General features: G+C 42.9%; 1 protein-coding gene across 1 annotated transcript; it reads right to left on the bottom strand.

The window, feature by feature from the left end:
- Positions 1-16,016: 16,016 nt before the first annotated feature.
- On the bottom strand, positions 16,017-16,629 carry LOC104163369 (cytochrome P450 1B1; the record flags this gene model as incomplete). Its single annotated transcript, XM_009702359.1, has 1 exon — positions 16,017-16,629. A coding segment is annotated over one exon (613 nt), but the record flags the coding sequence as incomplete, so codon positions are not given.
- Positions 16,630-17,846: the final 1,217 nt, after the last annotated feature.

Here is a 17,846-nt window from a genome sequence, read left to right as displayed (position 1 = left end):
GAGCCGCAGGCCGGTCAGTAAGTTTGACCCGAGACCACTGGGACCCATGGCCAGAAGGGAAGACGTCCAAAAAAATTAAGTCCTCAGCAGAGCTGCGTGCATCTCTGGGACATCAGTTTCCAAAGGTTCTGACAAACTCTGTTTTTCAATGTTGATCTTGTGTGACTCCTTCTCTCTGGAGTTGGCTTTGATATTTATTCCGATTTTTCTGACAGTCAGAAAGGGACAAGTTTGGAACCTTAGTTCAGCATTTGCTTTCTGCATCGGTACATTCATTACTATGTACAGCCTCCAACATATTTAATGCTTAATGCATACAGTATGTACATCTGAGGGGATGTAATGCTGTATTTACTGAGTTACTTGCCCATCATCTTACCAAATTACTTCTAATTACTTACCTATTTTATCAGACAAGGTCCCATCTCATCTCTAGCATAAGCTTTTGCAATTAAGTGGAGCATCTCTTTTTTCAGAGTGTCCTAAAGGCTACCGAAAAATATTTCTCGCACTGGAGACCTGTGAGACTTTGCAGTCAGGTAGTATTTCACTCAATATAATTATGATACAATATAGCTGATGCGGGAACTTGGGTATGAAGCAGTCCAATTGTCCAAGTCCACATTTTCTTTTTTCCAGTGATATAATAGATTTTCCAGTTGTTGTTGAGAGATTTCAAAATGATATATCGAATATTCAGAGACAGGTTGAGTAATTCTTGATATTGCAGGCATCGGGGCAGCCTTGGAGAGACGCGTGGTCTTTCAGCACAGATGGAATTCTCTGTTAAATTTTGCAGAAGAGTTTAGAAGGCTTCTGGTGTGAAAGGATACCCTTCTGAGGATTGCTTCACATAAAGCACTGTACGCCAATGTTTGTGTGCCGTGAGCCTTTGAAGTGATCTTTTTAGGCACAGAATTTACCTGATCTCTTCTATTTGGAGAAATATTGCATAAGTCTTTTGAGACATTTCTCCTACAGTTGACACTTACCAGTTGCAAATTGCTCTGCATTCCTCATCCTTCACGTTCTTCTAGGTTTAAAACCAAAAACCAAACAACAAAGCCCTCAAGCCAGTCTCTAACTCTGAGCCGGAGAGGGATCCAGGTGCCCTGGAATTCAGTAGGGATTTGCTGCTGATTTGAGGTGGAGCGTTCTCAGGTGTGATAGCGAGCAGGGTGCCATGAAATTAACTGTAATTATCTTCTGGGTTTCTGTCACTGCCTGAAGGGATGCAAAGTAACAACAGATTAGTGCCCTGAAATAAAGCCAGCCAGTGAAAGCGTTCAGAGAACGCTGTGTGCGCATCACAGAAGCCACAGTTTCTAAACTGACTGTAAATTTAAGGGATGGGAGGAGTCAACAGGTTTTGTGATGTAGGAAAGAAAACAGTATGTTTCCACTGCAGTGTTATCAGAGTGACAATTCAGTAAAGAACTTGCAAAAATCCTATTAAAACCAGATTGAGTATGTTAACTTTGAACTATATTTTTCTTATTAAGTAATCCAATTGTTTTTTTTCTCATGAAAGTAGCTTTAATATTTCCCTGGTAGTGATTTGCAAAGAGGTATGTCCATCAATTAAATAAAAAATAAATAAATAAATGCATCAGCCCTGTTCTTCCCATAAACAGAGACCACACGGCAGACAAGTGGGAGAAGCAGCGATGCTGGGCTGCCACTGAATTGCCAGCCATGTGGTTTTGTGTCTGACAACACGCCGCTTTGTGGAAGCCCCATCCCTTGTTTCAGCTGTTGGAGTTCTCATTAAGTCATACTGGAGGCAGCAGTGCAAACATTAAAAAAGAAAGAAATGAGAAACCCTGACGTGTGCCAGGATTTCTGCTTTGGCTCTCGGTGGTTCCCAGCTGCCATTCGACTGGGACAGGGGGATGCTGAGGAGTCTCAGCGGTGCCAGGCAGCAGTTGCTGAGGTGCCTGGGGCACAGTGTTTGTTCCAGGAACACCACGTTTTGTTGATTCCACAATTCAATGCTATGGGATTTTAATTTGCTGTCTGCTCATTTTTCATTACCTTCATTTTTGGCGTTCAGACCCAATTTTGATGAAAAGATTGCCCTGGGGCATGAACAGTTTCCTGGAGCTGAAAGTTGGCTTAGCAAAGCACTTTCCTAGGATCTCCTCCTTAACACCAGTCCCTTTCCCTAGGGAAGGGGTGGGCTTGCTGTGAGGGCCATGGCTCAAAATGTGCACGCAGGTTTCATGGTTACAGGAATCCCCAGCAAGAGCTTTGGCGAGGGGCTTGACTGCGTTGATGTGCTGCTGTTACCATTAGCTCTTCTGTTTCTACGTTGGGGAACGAAATTCATGAGCCTGGTTGGGATCCCAGCCCCTGCAATCAACAGGCAGAATTAAGGTGTCTCGCAGCGTAGCAGCGAGGTGTGGTTTTCCTATGAGGCTGCAGCCTTCCCTGTTAAAATGCTTAACGTCGCATGGATGTCTGCATCCCGTGATGTTCTGTTTTCTCAGTCGATGCTCTAACCCTGGCAATGAGCCCATTTACTGCAGAAATCAATATATCCGCTATTAGGGAATGAAGAGACTTGCCTGCCCCTAAATCCCGCCATTGCCCTTGGCTTAGGTGTACGGGTGCTACCCTGGGTTGTTTTACATGTTTGCATTTTGTCGGGCGTTACCAGTAACGTATAATTTAAAGGATTGTATTTAACCGTTGGTGAGTGTGAGCTGGTCCCAAACAAGGTGGTCTGCTAAAATCACCTCGTGTTGGGGTATTGGCCACAGCATCATATACGGTTTCCCAAAATGCAAGGGAGGAACAATGCAAACGTGCATCTGTGTGGAAGATGTTTGGCAATATAATGTTTTTCTGGGATAACTCCTTATTGTTGAATGATTATTGCCAGGGCTATGTCCAAATTCTTTCCTCTTCCTCCTGCAAAAATACAAAACTCAACCACAGTACTTGTATCTCTTTACATGAAAACTTTCACAGAAAGATTATGGGCAGGTTGGGCTTGGGTTGGGTTTTTGTTCTGCCTTAAGAAGTGCTGGAGAAGCACAAAGTTACTTACGTCCAGATTTTTGAGTACATGGGAGTTAGGTGCCTAAACGACTTCTAGGGGATATGAAAACTTGAGAACTCCACCCTGAGTTGGAGCAGAAATATATTGGAAGAATCTGATATTTGTTGCGCTCAGGTACAATCCTGAAGTTTTGTTCTGCTAATGTAATCCACCTTCAGTTAATGTAAGGACCGGTTGAACTTCCTTGCTAACGAATATCCATCCTCTACTCCCAGAAAGCTTAGGCTTATTTGCAAATGTTCAGAACTAAGGAAACTTCAGGTGACCGGCTTCTGTAGAATCAAAAGCTCTGCGTGGCTTGTTCTGGGAGAGCACTGCTCAGTTCTGCTGCAGCAGCAGGCTGCTGAGGAAGATCTGTCTGTCTTTTTCCAAACGGGACTGAAGCATAAAACAAAACACAAATCTGATCTTTTTTTTCTGCTGAGGAAAAAATGATGTATAAAAAACCAACAGTGGTGATCTTATTATTCCTATCATTTTTTTCATTGATGAGTAAGAGAAAAGCTCTGCTGAGGAAAAAATGATGTATAAAAAAAGAACAGTGGTGATCTTATTATTCCTATCGGTTTTTTATTGATGAGTAAGAGGAAAGTTTGTGTGACCAGAACAATCTCTGCCAGAAAAGGTGGGCATCCCAGCTGTGAAGTATGACATGCAAGGACATTCTTTAAGGTTTTTCTCCTAGCCAGCTTATACGGGCAAGCTCTCCTACTCCTTGGAATGCTCTTATTAGTAACTAAAACACATGCTGGTGCTTTAATTGACCACGGATTAAGCTCTCAGCTTTCGTCTTGCTGAGCAGATTGAACAGTGGGGAGATGTCTGGCTGCAGGTGAAGAATGCCCTTTGCGAGGGGATGCCGAGGTCTCTTTTGAGGGAGACCAAGAGGCTCGACTTCTTACACGTTCCTGTGAGTGCTTTTTGCTGCACCCCGTGCCCAGCTGAGCAAGATGCGAGGGGCAGATTGCTGGGCTCCAGCCTTTGCTTTGTGACTCGATTTTTCCCTCTGCAGGGGTGACTGCATGTGGAAACCTCTGATGCTGGGCTTCTTAAACCTGAAAGCCCAACCATGACTACAGGGCTATTGCTTTTCATCTGGCTGCAGATTTCTGCTCTGGAAAAAAAAAGATCCCGTAGGCTCTGATGTCATGGGTAGTCTGACATGAGGGAAATATTTCAGCTGTGCCTTGGCCCTTGATTGACAAGGGTATGCTAGATCTGTGTCTCAAGGTGGACCACACTTGGTGCCAAAGATGGAGTGCGAGGCCTCTCTCGGCACTGGTGTGCCCATGTCACTTCCAGAGAAGTTGGTGCTCCCTCTCGTGTAGTCTCTGTGTCCATCTCTCCTTGTTTGCGCTCTTCCTGGGGGGTTCAGGTGGGCAGGATCCCAGACAACGTTGGCTCCTGAAGACGGTACCCTGAGATGAATGAAGCTGTTTGGTTTTGGATGTGCAAGTTTCTCAGCAGATTCACAGCCGTAGATGTCGATACCGAGTTCATGTTCCCAGCTTTTCTAGACATGTCCTCTTCAGATACAAGTGCTGAAAGAGCCTGGAGCCTGGTGTCCCTGCAGCCAAGCGGTCCATCTGCTCTCGCTTGGTTGTCATCTCAGCGCAGGATAGCGCCATAGGTAGTGCAAGCAATTTATCATGGGTATTGACAGCAACATAGGGACTTTCGGATGAAATTCTAGGTACTATGCTACCTACAAAACTACATTTTACATTCTGTCATGACCAAGGCTGTAGCTGGAGAGTGAAAAGGAGAGGAATTTGCTAACTAGGATGCAAACTGAAGCTTTCTAGGGGCTTAAACAGTTTACATGAGACACCATTTTAATTGACATAAACCCTTCCAGCAAGGAGGCAGAAGGGGATTTACCGAGCTTGGAAATAATTAAAATCATGCTGAAACTTTCCTAACAGGTGCTAAATGTGACATAGTGTGTGGTCTCCCTGAAGAGGGTTGGCTTTCCCTGTAAATGGGAAAGTGCAACATCAGATGTTTCAATGCATGCACATGGATAAACAATGCTTTTGTGGCATATTAAGAACAGTTTGGTTTATGGCTTTTTAGATGCATCTTAAAATCTTGTTCTACAATGACTTTAGCAGAGCTGTTCAATTTCCAAGATGTGCTTCTAAAGCAGGATGAGGGTTGTACCTGGTTTTTATTAACTATATTGCAAGCTAAAAATAAACTAAGTTGCAGACAGTTGACAGCAATGTAGACCTTCAGTGTGTTTCATTAAAAATAATAATAATTCTCGGGGGCATGGAGGCAGAGATCAAGCTCTTTTTGTCTCCTGGAAGCCCTTGTGTTTGTCTGGGAGAGGAAAGTGCCTGACAGTCTTTGAAATTCACTGATATCCATCAAGATCACTGGACTCTGAATGGAGCTTTAGTTAATTATGAACTTTAACCCCACGTTTTAGTTTGTTCCTGGACAAAATAAGTGGCTTTGTCAAGCCTTGCAGGCTACTGGCAGAGAATTTTTCTGGTAGTGTGTATAAAAGGATCTTGGGGTTGTATGTCAAAAGTTGACAACTGCAAAAGCAGAATTACAATGAGGGTGGTCTAGTTTTTTTAGACCAGCATAGGGATGTGGTGGTTCTCTCTAATTTGTTATTCAATCACGTCTGAGTGCCTTTGTGAAGAATGGACTCAAACTGACTTGGGAGTTAAAATTTCAGTAGAGAAACTCACAGGACCTCTGCAGGAGCTGCAAGCTGGTTACTGAGCACGGGTTTGAGGGCCAGTCCCTTGAAAGATGCGTTATAAAAAAATCCAGCCTGGGCAGAGCTAGACAAATGAAAAGAAATACTCTAGAATAATACTGGGCCTTGTTTTGTTTTTTTTTTTAAATCTTTACTGTGTAAGCCTACGCTACTACTGAAATCTCTTTCCCCAAGAGTCATATCTCACTGAAATCTGTCATTTCGAATAGTGCTGCTATTCAGCAGTCAAAACTAAAACGGCAATGAACCACATGCATTATAAGCTGAAGACATGTTGTCCCTCCTAATAAATTTGGAGATAATTTCTGTGGCACAGTTTAATAAAACTTGTTTTGCTGAACATCTGTAAACAAATGGTTTTGTGCATCGGGTAGAAAAAAAGCCTCTAAAAAATCTGAAGTACAGTTTTGATACCTCTTTTTGATAACTCAACAGACTGTTTCTAGAGACTGGGAAAGCAAGCCTTCTGCAAATGATTTTGACCAATATTTGAGCAAGGATGAGAGGGCAAAGAAAAAAACCATACAAACCAAACACTGGAAGGAAAAAGGTAGAGTTCTAATTTCTAGTTATGTTTGAAGTGCTGTTCAGTGGTGTGAATTCCCCTGTCCAGACTCGGATTGACATAAATTATAATTTGTTTCCTATCTTTAAAATTTAATGTTCAGTATGCAGTAAATTAAAAAATATACAGTAAAATGGAATGGCCAGATTAGGGACTTGGGTGTTTGCAAACATGTTGCTCTGTAACTTTTTCCTTTCTTAAATCCTGACTGCCAAGTTTGGCTGAAGACACGCTGTGCATTTACTGTTGTTGCCTTGGCATTTGGAAACGTATGAGAATAGATGACAGTACTTTGCAAGGAATTTATTTTTAAAACACTGAGGGGAAAGCTTAGATACTTTGATTATCACCATTACAATAAACACCGACTTCTGTGCTAAAACTCAGCAAGCAAACAGGGCACTGTTTATTACCCATGTCTTAAATTGCATGGCTGCTTCACTTACTGCTATAGGTAAGGTTGCTGCATGTAGTGCCTAATTGTTACTTCAAGTATCAAAGACTCCACGGTGCTATTTAGAACTTCAAAAGGATTAAAACCTTTGAAAGGTGGGGAGGATTTTCACCAGTGGGTCATACCTGCGTACACTGGTCCCAGCGTTTCAGGACTGGTTCTCTGTTAGAGTCTTTGCTCATGAAGCATCCTGAGCCAAGGAAGGACCTCATTCCCGAAGTCAAGCGGAGAATTGCCCCCTCTCTGTTAGCGCTGGCCCGGGTCTTTGGGGAGAGCCGGCGGTACATGTGGTTCCTGTTAGTTCAGAAAACAGAAGCATCTGGGGAAGAGTTGAATGACTTACCGGCTGGGTTCAGCTGCAGGAAAGCCTGTGACAGATTGCTCTGGGCAGATAGATCCTCTCTGTTACGTGCTGAAGCAAGGACCAAATGCACATAAAATCACATAAAATCCAGCTCAAAACAGCAGAGGATGGGCAGTAATGGCTGTCTTATGTGGCCTTTCCCTCCTCCTGTCTCTGGGGATGCTTCCCAAAGGCAGGTGCAGGGCAGGCTTTTCTCATCCCGTGGGAGCGGGTGGCGGTGCTGAGGAAAAGCACTGCCTAGGGACGGGGTTTCCCAGGGTGATGCCCGCACAGGTTTAACTGCAAGAGGGAAGTGAACCAGTGGCAAACATACTATTTGCTATGTGTTTACTATTAAAAAAAAAAAAAAAGGAAGGAAAAAGCCTATAGTGAGGTGGGTAGTTATTACTATTGTGAAGGTGGAATGACTAGATGGGCTCCAGGAGGCCCTACTTGAGCAGGGGGTTGGACCAGGTGACTTCCAGAGGTCGCTTCCCATCTCAAACAGTCTGTGATGCTGTGATATCAGGTAGTTAAATTGGGTTAGACTCTGCAACATGGCCTGGTTAAATCAGTGTGGTTTGTTTCCTCAATTAACATTTCTGTTTCTGAGCAGGGCAGACCTAAGTATCTGTCTGTAACATATGGTGAGTAGTACGGGAGGGCCGTGGTGCATCAATAACCTAAAGGGCCGGTGTTCAGTACAAGCAGGCTGCCTATACTCTCTGTGGGTGAGATAAAAGGGCCGGTGGGATGAATTGCCCTCTGCAGGGGTACGTGTGTGTGTCCATCAGTTACAACCTGTGGTCCCCAGGGTACCCTGGAGAGCTGTTGTACCTGGGGAGGGGGCAAATTAGTGTTAGCAGCTGCTTGCATTCTTTTTCCTCATTTCCATTCTCCTCCATGTGATGAGACATTTCTGTCTATTTTCTCTGGCCTTTTAACGTTCCTCCTTCTCTGCTGTGTTCTTCTCACTTCTCAACTGCCTCAATTTTTCCTATGCTTATTCCTCCACGCATACAGATTTTTCTTTGCTATCGAGCCTGAAGAACTGCTACTTCTCTTAGCATATGGTCAAACCTTGCTGGATTCCCCCAAAAGGCAGGAAAATGCAAATAAATACATATGATTTGAGTTCAGTGAAATAACTGACTACAATTCTTTTGCCAGCTAAAGTTGTGTGTATTTCAGGGAAATAATTGAAAGAAAATAATTGAAGAAAAGAGAGGGATGACAAATCATCAGGGAGGAACTTGTTTATAATTACATGAAGCACTTAACTGTGTATGAATGTAAGGATGCAGGAAGCCTTGCTAACTGGATCTTTGCTAGGGAAAACGTTACGGTCTAGTCAGCATACCGTTTGGGAGCTATAAAGAGAGACAAAGAGGTCCAGTCACTTCATTAATTGACTTTTCATAAACCCTAGAAGAAAGCATCTGTTCTCTTGAGAGCAAAAGTTATCTTTAGTATCCAATCTTTATGTACGTGTTCCGCGTTCACTGTTTCAGCCATTCAGACAATTGATGGAGCATCTATTTATTCCAAGAACTTCCCTAAAGGTTTCCGTTCTGCTGTACAGTTTTATGGTTTCATACCCAATGAAAACTACTGTATGCGCTTAACTCTGGGAACAGGCTAGAGCTGTTTATTCAAGCAGAAAAGTATTGTATTAGGGTAAGAGGTAGCTTGTGAAGAAAAGAAAATCTTTCTGCCTTTCAGTGAGACATGAAGATATTTGAAACAGTATTGTGTAGTACCTTATCCTTGAAATGCAGAGGACAACATTGTCAGGGCGCTGTAGACCTGTGTGCACAGATGCTAAGTACCTTAGTCTTAATGCCAGCAAGAGCAGGATCTTTTTGTACAAGGTTTCAGTTCAAGTACAAAGTCGCTGGAGGATCTGCCTTGTAATTCTCTGGGGAACCTTCTTCATTTAAATATTTATCTCAACCAGACCTTTTTGTTGCTCTTCCCTCCCCTTCTTTATGGGAATTCATCCTTATTTAACTTTATTAAACATTTCCTGTGGTGTTTCTTACCAAAGCCCATCAGCTGAGCTGCCTTCCGCTCACTGTGCCACAAGTGCTTGTCACATCCTTGGAAGATGCAGGCTTGGCAGGACGTTAGGCACCTGAGAGAAAGGGTGTTCAGCCAGGGCGAGCTGGTGGAAAACACATCCCGTTTATTCCTGTGCCACCTGGAAGGGTTGCCCAGGAAGCTTCCCTGGAGGGCATATTGTTCTGGAGTGTAGGTACAGCTCTTCCTTGCTTCTGCCAGGAACAGAAAGATGAACGTAGTTATGTCTTGGAACAAGCTGCAGCACGACACTGTGTCCCAGCAGCTATATACGTGAATGAAGGGCAGAAAAAGGAGTTTTGTTATAATGAGACAAAGCTTCCTTTAGGAATCTCATTTTTCATTGGGGTAATTATTGTGAAGTCTGAGTTTAAATTCTGGTGGCACTTTTTTTTTTACTTGAATTATTTAAATTTCCTGAACCACAAAAGATTAATAGCTTCACGATTTCTGATTTTTCACTGTATAGTGAAAAAGTATAATTAAAACCAAGATATACAGTAGAATTAAATATTCAAACTGCAGCTTCAAAGTTTTTCACAGACTACAAAGCATAAAAGAAGCATGGAGTATTGTTTCATGCTGTTCTGCAGATGATTGCAAAACACACTTACTTTGTGAAGCCAAAATTTGTCTTAAATCTTGCTTTTGTACTGGGAGCAAGGGTGTCTCACTCCACATCTCCCCTTCAGTTATGATGAGCATAGCAGTCCGAATAAGTAGAGGGTGTCCTGTTATTCTTAGCACAGAAAACATGGTTACTTGAAATCCCATTTGTTATCGTGAGAGGATTAGAAGCCCGTTTCTGCATGATAACTGTTACGGTCTTACTAGAGCTCAGGTGGGGAGATCGTGGAAATAAAGTCTGCTCTTGTAGAACTGTCCTTGCCAACCAAAGTCATCCATCACTGAGAATATACCAATAATATCAGAGGATAAAAGCAGTTCTGGAGCATCCTGCAATATACCCGCCATCCTTTCCCTAGGGGATATTGAGCAAGCCTAGATACAAGTGAAGACATAACTGTACAGCTTGGGAATAGCCGACTGATACAAACCTCTTCCTGCTCACCTGGCTCAAATAAATGACACTGACCTGCTCTGAATGGATCCTCTAGACCAGCAGTGTTTCTGCCTGGTGTAGTGCCCGCTCCTTCCACCACTCTCTCTGAATGTCAAGAGGAAAACTTCCCCAAAGGGTGTTTGGACTGCTGCAGCTGGGCTGTCTTTTCCTCCCCGTCGTTCTTGGGCACTGGGGATGCCGAGGTGAGGAGAATGACGGACTTTCCATGGCTTTCTGTTGTAGACAGGTTTTGTTTTCAAACCCTGCAGCCTGTATGGCACTGCCCGATCCCTCGTGTTTAGTTCCTCACGGCTCGTTTCCATGTTTGCTGCCCCCCAAATCTGTCACTTGAGTTAACGGGCAGTGAGGAGTTAGTATTTGAACATCCTTTGTTTGTCCAAAGTTTTTGGGAAAATAATTGCTCATTCTATCTTCAGCCTGGTGTGAAGGTAAGGTTTGGTCCAGATGCTCTCAGTTTCACGTTCCCTGCTGCTGGTGTGAGTGAACCTCTTTTATACTGTGCGGATTCTTATCACCCGAATCCTGACAGTGTACAAGCACTGTCAAACCACCACCTCTCTTGTCCTGGAAATCCAAGACCCTGTGCACAGCTCCTCCCTAGCTGGGATCTTTCTACACTTCAGACATACATTTCCCTCCACTAGCTCTCAGCCACTGCAGTGAATGACTCCCGGGTAGCCCTGCAGTTGACTTACGCACCTTCACTAAGTCCCCTGTGTATTCACCCCTTTCCCGCCCTCCACCCATGTGCAGTTGAAATGCCTCGGCATCCCGCATCTCCTGAGTTAACCGTACCGATGGGTCGGTGTCCCCAGGCGCCCGGTTAGGGAACTGAGAGACTCTTCTTTGACTTGGTTAGCTCCAGCTTTGCGCTTTCAGGCTGGAGCAAGATCTGCTCTAAGTATTGAAGGTCAGGGCAACACTAGCAAAGCAAAGTAGTTTTTGGTGAGTGGAGCTTTCTGAAAAGTTGGCAAAAAGCCCCAAAGGAGAGCTATCAAAGCATCTGCTACAGCCATCTTAAATGCTCCAGGCTGTTTGTGCTTAACTGAGCTTGTTTTCACCCGAGGGTTAAGCAAGTTGGCCTGGTCTGAGTACAAGTGACTGGAACATGGAAAAAACTGAGCTGCAAGAATGCAGGGCGGTAAACAGCAAAGAAGTTGTTGAAACTTGAATCACCGTATCTGTGTTGCACAGTATACCAAAATAATGGCACTATTCAGAATCCAGCCCTTTTCTTCATCTGTGAAAAAGCCAGATCCACCTTCAGTGTTATCCCAAGTCGACTCTGTTGTATGGGCAAACGGGCGGTCCGAGTAAAATTTAACCAAGCTAAAGATGCAGTGAAGGCAAACGTTAACTGTTCACTTTCCGTGGCTAAAAATTCCTCAACTTTTCTTGGGTAAAATGTAAGCTCCCCATTGCCTAGTCTCTGGTTGCTCTGCCTGGATAATGTGAACCAATTTCCTACAGACCTACCTATGCATCAGTCCCTGCCACTCACAAAAATATAGTGGGTCTGATGCAAAACTAGTTGGAAATTGTTGTTGCGAATGTGCATTTAGTTACACAGTGCCGTGACTATGCTGGTACTGATACCTGTTGCGCAGGCCCTGCATTGACCCCTTCTCCTCTTTCTAGCGGCGGTTGTTTCTCAAGTTCTGATGAGTCTTGCTCCTTACTGTTATATTACTGCTATCCATTTCAGCAGCTCTGAGCAGACGCCTGCTGAAGCCAGCCCGTTTCACTATTAGCTTCACAAGGAATGTAAGGGTAGACTTGAGCAGCATAAAGCATAAACGTATTCCCTACCAACTCTGCTAGCGCAGCCTACTTGCTTCCCCTCCTTGTTAGGTACTGCCGTGGTCTGACAGCTACTGGTTTTCCAAGAAATGTAATGCTTGCCCTAAGTTCTCCCTGTGCTTCCTGCTTTGTAGTTTTGGGGGTTGGTTTTTTTTAATCCCATACCTCAACTTGAATGAGAGATCTCACTAAAATTCTAGGACAGACTAAGTGTGTGCATGTGCACATCCACAGAGACAGCAAGCAAAAAGACATTTGGCTTTCCTGACCCATTGAAATCACTACAACCTGGGCACGAAGATTTTTAAAGGAAAAATCTTGTCTTGAATATGGCTGCTTAACTTTTCTGTGCTTTATTTCATGAAGAAATCTCAAGATGAATTTGTGTAGTATTGCTGTGGTGACATCCAGTCACAGGTTGATGAGGGAGGCAGTGACCGTGCAAAGACAAAATCTCATGAGATGTGCATGACTTGCTGTTAGATATGACCTTGCCTAGTTTTGAAAATGATCATTTTTCTAACAACTGCTCCAATTAAACAGATGGAAAATGGAAATACAGAATTTAAAAAAAAAATAAAATCAAGCCAATTTGCTGAGTTAGTCCAATATCCAACCTGAACCTCCCCTGGCACAACTTGAGGCTGTTTCCTCTTGTCCTAAAAAGTCATCTTCAACTTACATTCCTTCGGATTTCACCAACTCAGCCTGCACTTAGAATCCCGTCCTCTAAGGGCGAAACTCCAGCTGAAAATATCCCAAATTGGGAAGGAACTGCTGCTAGTCTGTCTGCCTGGCCTTCTATCCCACCCAGCTTTTGTTCCACTTCTGTGGGGTTAGGGAAAACGTGACGGTCCTTTCTAAGTCGGCTCTGAAGCAAGCAGGCTTGCGTAGCAGATCAGGAAAAAGAAAACAAAGAGGGGGGAGGCACAGGGAAGGGAGCTGCTGCATCACGAAGAAATGTTTTATATACGCAATAACGGCCACCCTTCACCACAGGATTGCCTTGATTTCGTGAGAGGTTGCTCTGCAAGGGCACGTTAAGGCCTGTTTGGCCCTGAGATTTCCTTCCTGGCACTCCAGACTATACACCAAGGTCAAAACGGCACAAACTGGTCCCAAGGGCACCGGTGGGGACCCCGTATCAGGAGTATAGAGATGCCAGTCTGAGATACAGGAGGGAAAAAGAGAAAGGAAAACCAGTCTGTGGGTCTGAAATAAGGGGAGGGGGAAGTAAACTGAAATGCCAGAGGGAAGAACATAGCATTGGAGATTGTGTTGGCAGAGGAGAGATTATCCAGTGTTAGAAGAAAGCAAAAGACATGAGAGAATTCAGATCGATGCCGAGACGAGCAGCAGGGAATGTTCTTAGCAAGGAGCATGAGGAAGTTGGGCGCAGATGGGAAGGTGTGAATAAGCAGGCAGACCTCAGAAGCTGTAAGGTCAGGATAGAGAAAACCCTTAAAATCCAGAAATGGGAAGAAGGTGAAAAGCATACAAACAAATATCTAAAATAATAATACTTTCTGAATTGGAAATAATAATTTTATCTTGATGTTAGAAAGCCATATATAAACTAAGCAAAGGCAGTGTAGGAATAATTTTATTTAGTATTTTGGTAACACAGTGATACATCTCAAAATGACCATAAAAGTTAGCTTGCTGAACAACTGCATACATTCTAAATGCGTGCTACTAAATTTGAGTAACTTCGCAGATGATATAGGAGGCATTATGTGACCAACAGCTATATAGCGTGTGACCCCCTGACAGACGTGAGCAGTGTGAATGGATGTTGCATTAGTAGCCAATGCATAGTTAAAGCTTTTGGAAAGTACAAAATTGCAAAAGCTGCTTCTATTAAAATATGAATCGGTGATCCTTGTGTTAGAATAACTATTCAGTTGTAGGTTACATCCGTTATATTTTTTTAATAACAATACTTACAAAGGTACAAGGAAAGTTGTCTGGCTAGCATTTGATCTAATGTAGATCTCCATATGAAAATGCTGAGTATCTTATAAAGCTTTTCACAGGTATAGGCTAAGTTCTGGGATATCACAAACTTGTATGTAATTCAGAAAAACACCTGAGGTTACTCCTTGTGTATGTTACAGAACGCTTTTTTAGCTAAAAAAAGAAGATAGATGCCATATGAAGTCAGAGACGTTAAACCGGTACACTGCTGCTGGGTGGGGTTACAGAGCAGTACTTTTAGGCTTGATTCAGGTTTTTAAAATCAGTAGCGAAGCTTCTACTTAAGAAGATCAGGATTGTGTCGTTAACCCAGCTCTTCCCAATGTCAGCGTGAGTCCCGTCACTGCTGCCAAGGTGACTAAGGCTGGCTGTCAATCAGAAGATCCAGTGTAAATCTTTACTTGCTTAGGTCTCAGCAGAGCTACTTCACTGTGCAGCACTGCACCCTTATTTTTCTAGCTCTACTAATACCTTCTTTAGTACTAGGCTGAACACAGCAAGTCACGGGAGGTACTCTCATTTTTGAAGGATTTCGTATGTAATTGAAGGTGATCTGCAGCCCCAAAGAAGTGCCAAACACTTTTCAAAATTGGGCATTTACACAGGGTTGTTTGCTTTTTGGAGAAATACATGTAGCTTTGTGTACACAAACACAAGCCAAAGGCTCAAGGCCATAAGGTTTCATGTGTGTGTTTTACTTTAAAATAATTGTTTGTTTTCAAAAAAATTTTGTCCTTTGCCTCACAAAAATTTTAAAAGTACTTTTTCTTCAGTTAATGGGTACATTAATTAGGACACGTAATGTTAGTTTTCCTTCTGAGACTTTGTTCCAAGCAAATTGTACTAAAAGTACATAGTTGATTTTTGGGTATACCATGTAACTCAGCAGCACGAGTAGCGAGCAGGGGGATATTTGCTGTACGCTTTACTTGAGGCTTGTGGAATGAAAGTTTTAATATAAACACCCCAAATTCCGACTTCTAAATACCTCAGCCAATGTGGGTTTTACTGGACTTACCTATGTGCTTAGGGACAGGGATATTAACTCTTTACTAAAGAAAAACAAAGTTCAGCTATACCTTTATAAAACTTTCTAATTCAAATAACTATTTTGTTCATTAATATACTAACGAACAGATTATCATATGGCTTGTATCACCCTTGCCATTTGGTGACATATCAAATCTGATCTTTCAAAACTTAATGAAAAGTTACTACATTAGGACATTTTGTTCATTCTCATATAAAATACGGATTTTATTTTTAAATGTGCTTATAAGCAAGACTTTTTTAGTAATTTATGTAAACACTTTGGAATGCTGAAGGCAAGACTTTACATTGTCATTTTACCAAAAATAATTTGAACATATATTATTGAGGCATTAATGTACATCCCAGCAGTCACAACCCAGGAGCTGCCATGTGCCTACGGCAGTTTCCAGCAGAGTGAATTCAGAGGCAGGCTGCAGTGATCTGAGCAACCCTTTTTTTTTTTTCCTCTTTTTTTTTTTTAAGAGAGATTTCACTTTGGGATGTGCAGTCACTGAAGGCGAACTTAGAGTTAAGGCACAGCGCAGGGAGACATGGAAAGGATTGTACAAAGAGTTCCTGGAGATGCTCCAACCAGTCAGTAGATAAAAAGCGCTTTACCATGGTGACTTCTGTGAACAAGCTAGAAAAGAAAAGGCTTACTTTCAAATTGCGTATGTTTTATCATTTAATATATTAAATTGTTCTCCCGGCTCTCCCTCTAGAACTAAAAAGAGGACTGAATTATACCTTGTGCCGTTTTCCTACCTGCTCTTGTAACTTGTAATATCGGGTACTTTCCAGAAAGATCACCAGAACAAACTATAACTTACTTAAGTCTAAAAAGAGAGAGAGGGATTATCTTTAAATGCAAGGTTTGTTGCTTAGGCATTTGCTGACAGCTGATTTTCACTGGCTGCTTTCTCTGCTTGCAGTCTTTGGACAGCCTGATCGAGCAAGTCCATAGTATCTCTAAGTGTAACATTCAAGGTAAATGGCTTCGGTTTAATGGTCAGCCCATAGGTAAAGTCCATTTTAGGGTCCTCATTTGGATTAGCAGTAAAATTGCACTGATGCACCAGTATGGAGGTAAAGAGAAACAGCTGCACCTTGGATAACTCCTCTCCAATACACCGACGTTTTCCCAATGAGAAAATCATCACGCTACTAGTAAGATCTTTATTGATGAATCCGTTCTCATCCAGAAACCTTGTCGGATCAAAATCCTCTGGGTTGGACCATTTTGCCGGATCGTGATTCACTGACCACTGATTAACAAAAATCACCGTGTCCTTGGGAATGAGGTAGCCCATTATGAAGGTGTTGGCTGTGGTGGCATGTGGGATTGTAACAGGCACAAAGCTGCTGAAACGCATGGATTCATACAAGAAAGCCATGATGTAGGGCAAGTGAGGCTGATCTTCAGCACATGGCAGACGGTCTCTTCCAACAATCCTATCCACTTCTTCCTGCATTTTAGCCTGCACATCCGGATACCTGTCATTTAAAGTAAGATGTGTGTAGGTACATAACACTTCCAAAAGATTTTCTTAAAAACAATCCTTGCTGTAAACGTTTTTTCACGGAACCTCACCCCTACCCCTACTCAAATGCAGTTTGAGCCGAGTTTAAATATATTGCAGGAACGTATAGACCTTGATGGAAAACTTTGAGAGAAAAATCCCAACTTCCCATGCAAGGGTGTCACTTTAGACTTGCTCAGTTTTCACTGTACTATCACATGTAACTGACTCCCAACATAAAAAATGAAACTAACTTAAAATGGGCTGAAACTGAATATTCCGATCCAATGATGAAAATTCATTCTAAATCTAACATTATTTGTCTCTTCTAAATAGTGGGCTTTCTATGGGAATGAGAATTTGGTTTTCCAGCTCTGTGTGTGACTTCTAGAAGTTAGCATGGAGTTTGTTATCACTAGACATATTGCATACATATGAACGCCTGCAGGTATTTAAATGGAAAAAATCCTTGCTAATAATTGTCAGAATAGTTTTATGAACATCCCACTCTTAGTTCGTGTATACTTTTTCTAATTAACATCAAAATATGTTTTCTTATAATGTATTTTAAGATGACTGTCTTAAAGTCTGCATCGTTTGGAAGACTACACAGGAACCAAACAAGATCAAAATATTAATAGATTTTGCTTATTTTCTTCTGCTTGTCTAAAAGCACACATTCCCCCCAGGAGCCTTTATTTGCTTTAAGTATTACAGATTGGCTTCTGCGTCCTCGCTTTTTCCTCCTGCCGCAGATCTGCATGTGGAATGCCAGGCAAACGTAAGAAAGAGGGAGAAACCCAACGGGTTACGTGAACGCTGCGCATCATACTCTTAGCTCCAAGCCTTAAGGATTTGCCTCTTTTCCAAGAAGCGGCTCAGCAGATAATGTTTGCGTAACTCTACAAATTATGCAGATGATGAAAGAGAAAGCCGGCACAGGCAAGAAAGTGGGTGTTCTGCCTTCTTCTATGAAACCCCCTCCCCTCGCTGCGGTTTCCCGCCGAGTCACGCACCCCGCTGCGGTTCCCCGCCGAGTCACGCAGCGGCCACAGAGGGACCCTCGGCGGGGGAGGCGACACGGCAGCCCCTCTGTACACCGCGCACCCACTCTTACCTCGCTTAAGCGCTTGTTAGCCTGTTCCTACGATCTCCTCGATCCTGACCCGCTAAAATCTGCTACTCTCAGGT

This window comes from Cariama cristata, unplaced genomic scaffold (assembly GCF_000690535.1).
Source record: "Cariama cristata isolate BGI_N322 unplaced genomic scaffold, ASM69053v1 scaffold5046, whole genome shotgun sequence".
Taxonomy (NCBI): domain Eukaryota; kingdom Metazoa; phylum Chordata; class Aves; order Cariamiformes; family Cariamidae; genus Cariama; species Cariama cristata.
The sequence above is the reverse complement of the archived record's forward strand: the minus strand, read 5'-3'. Positions and strand labels throughout refer to the sequence as shown.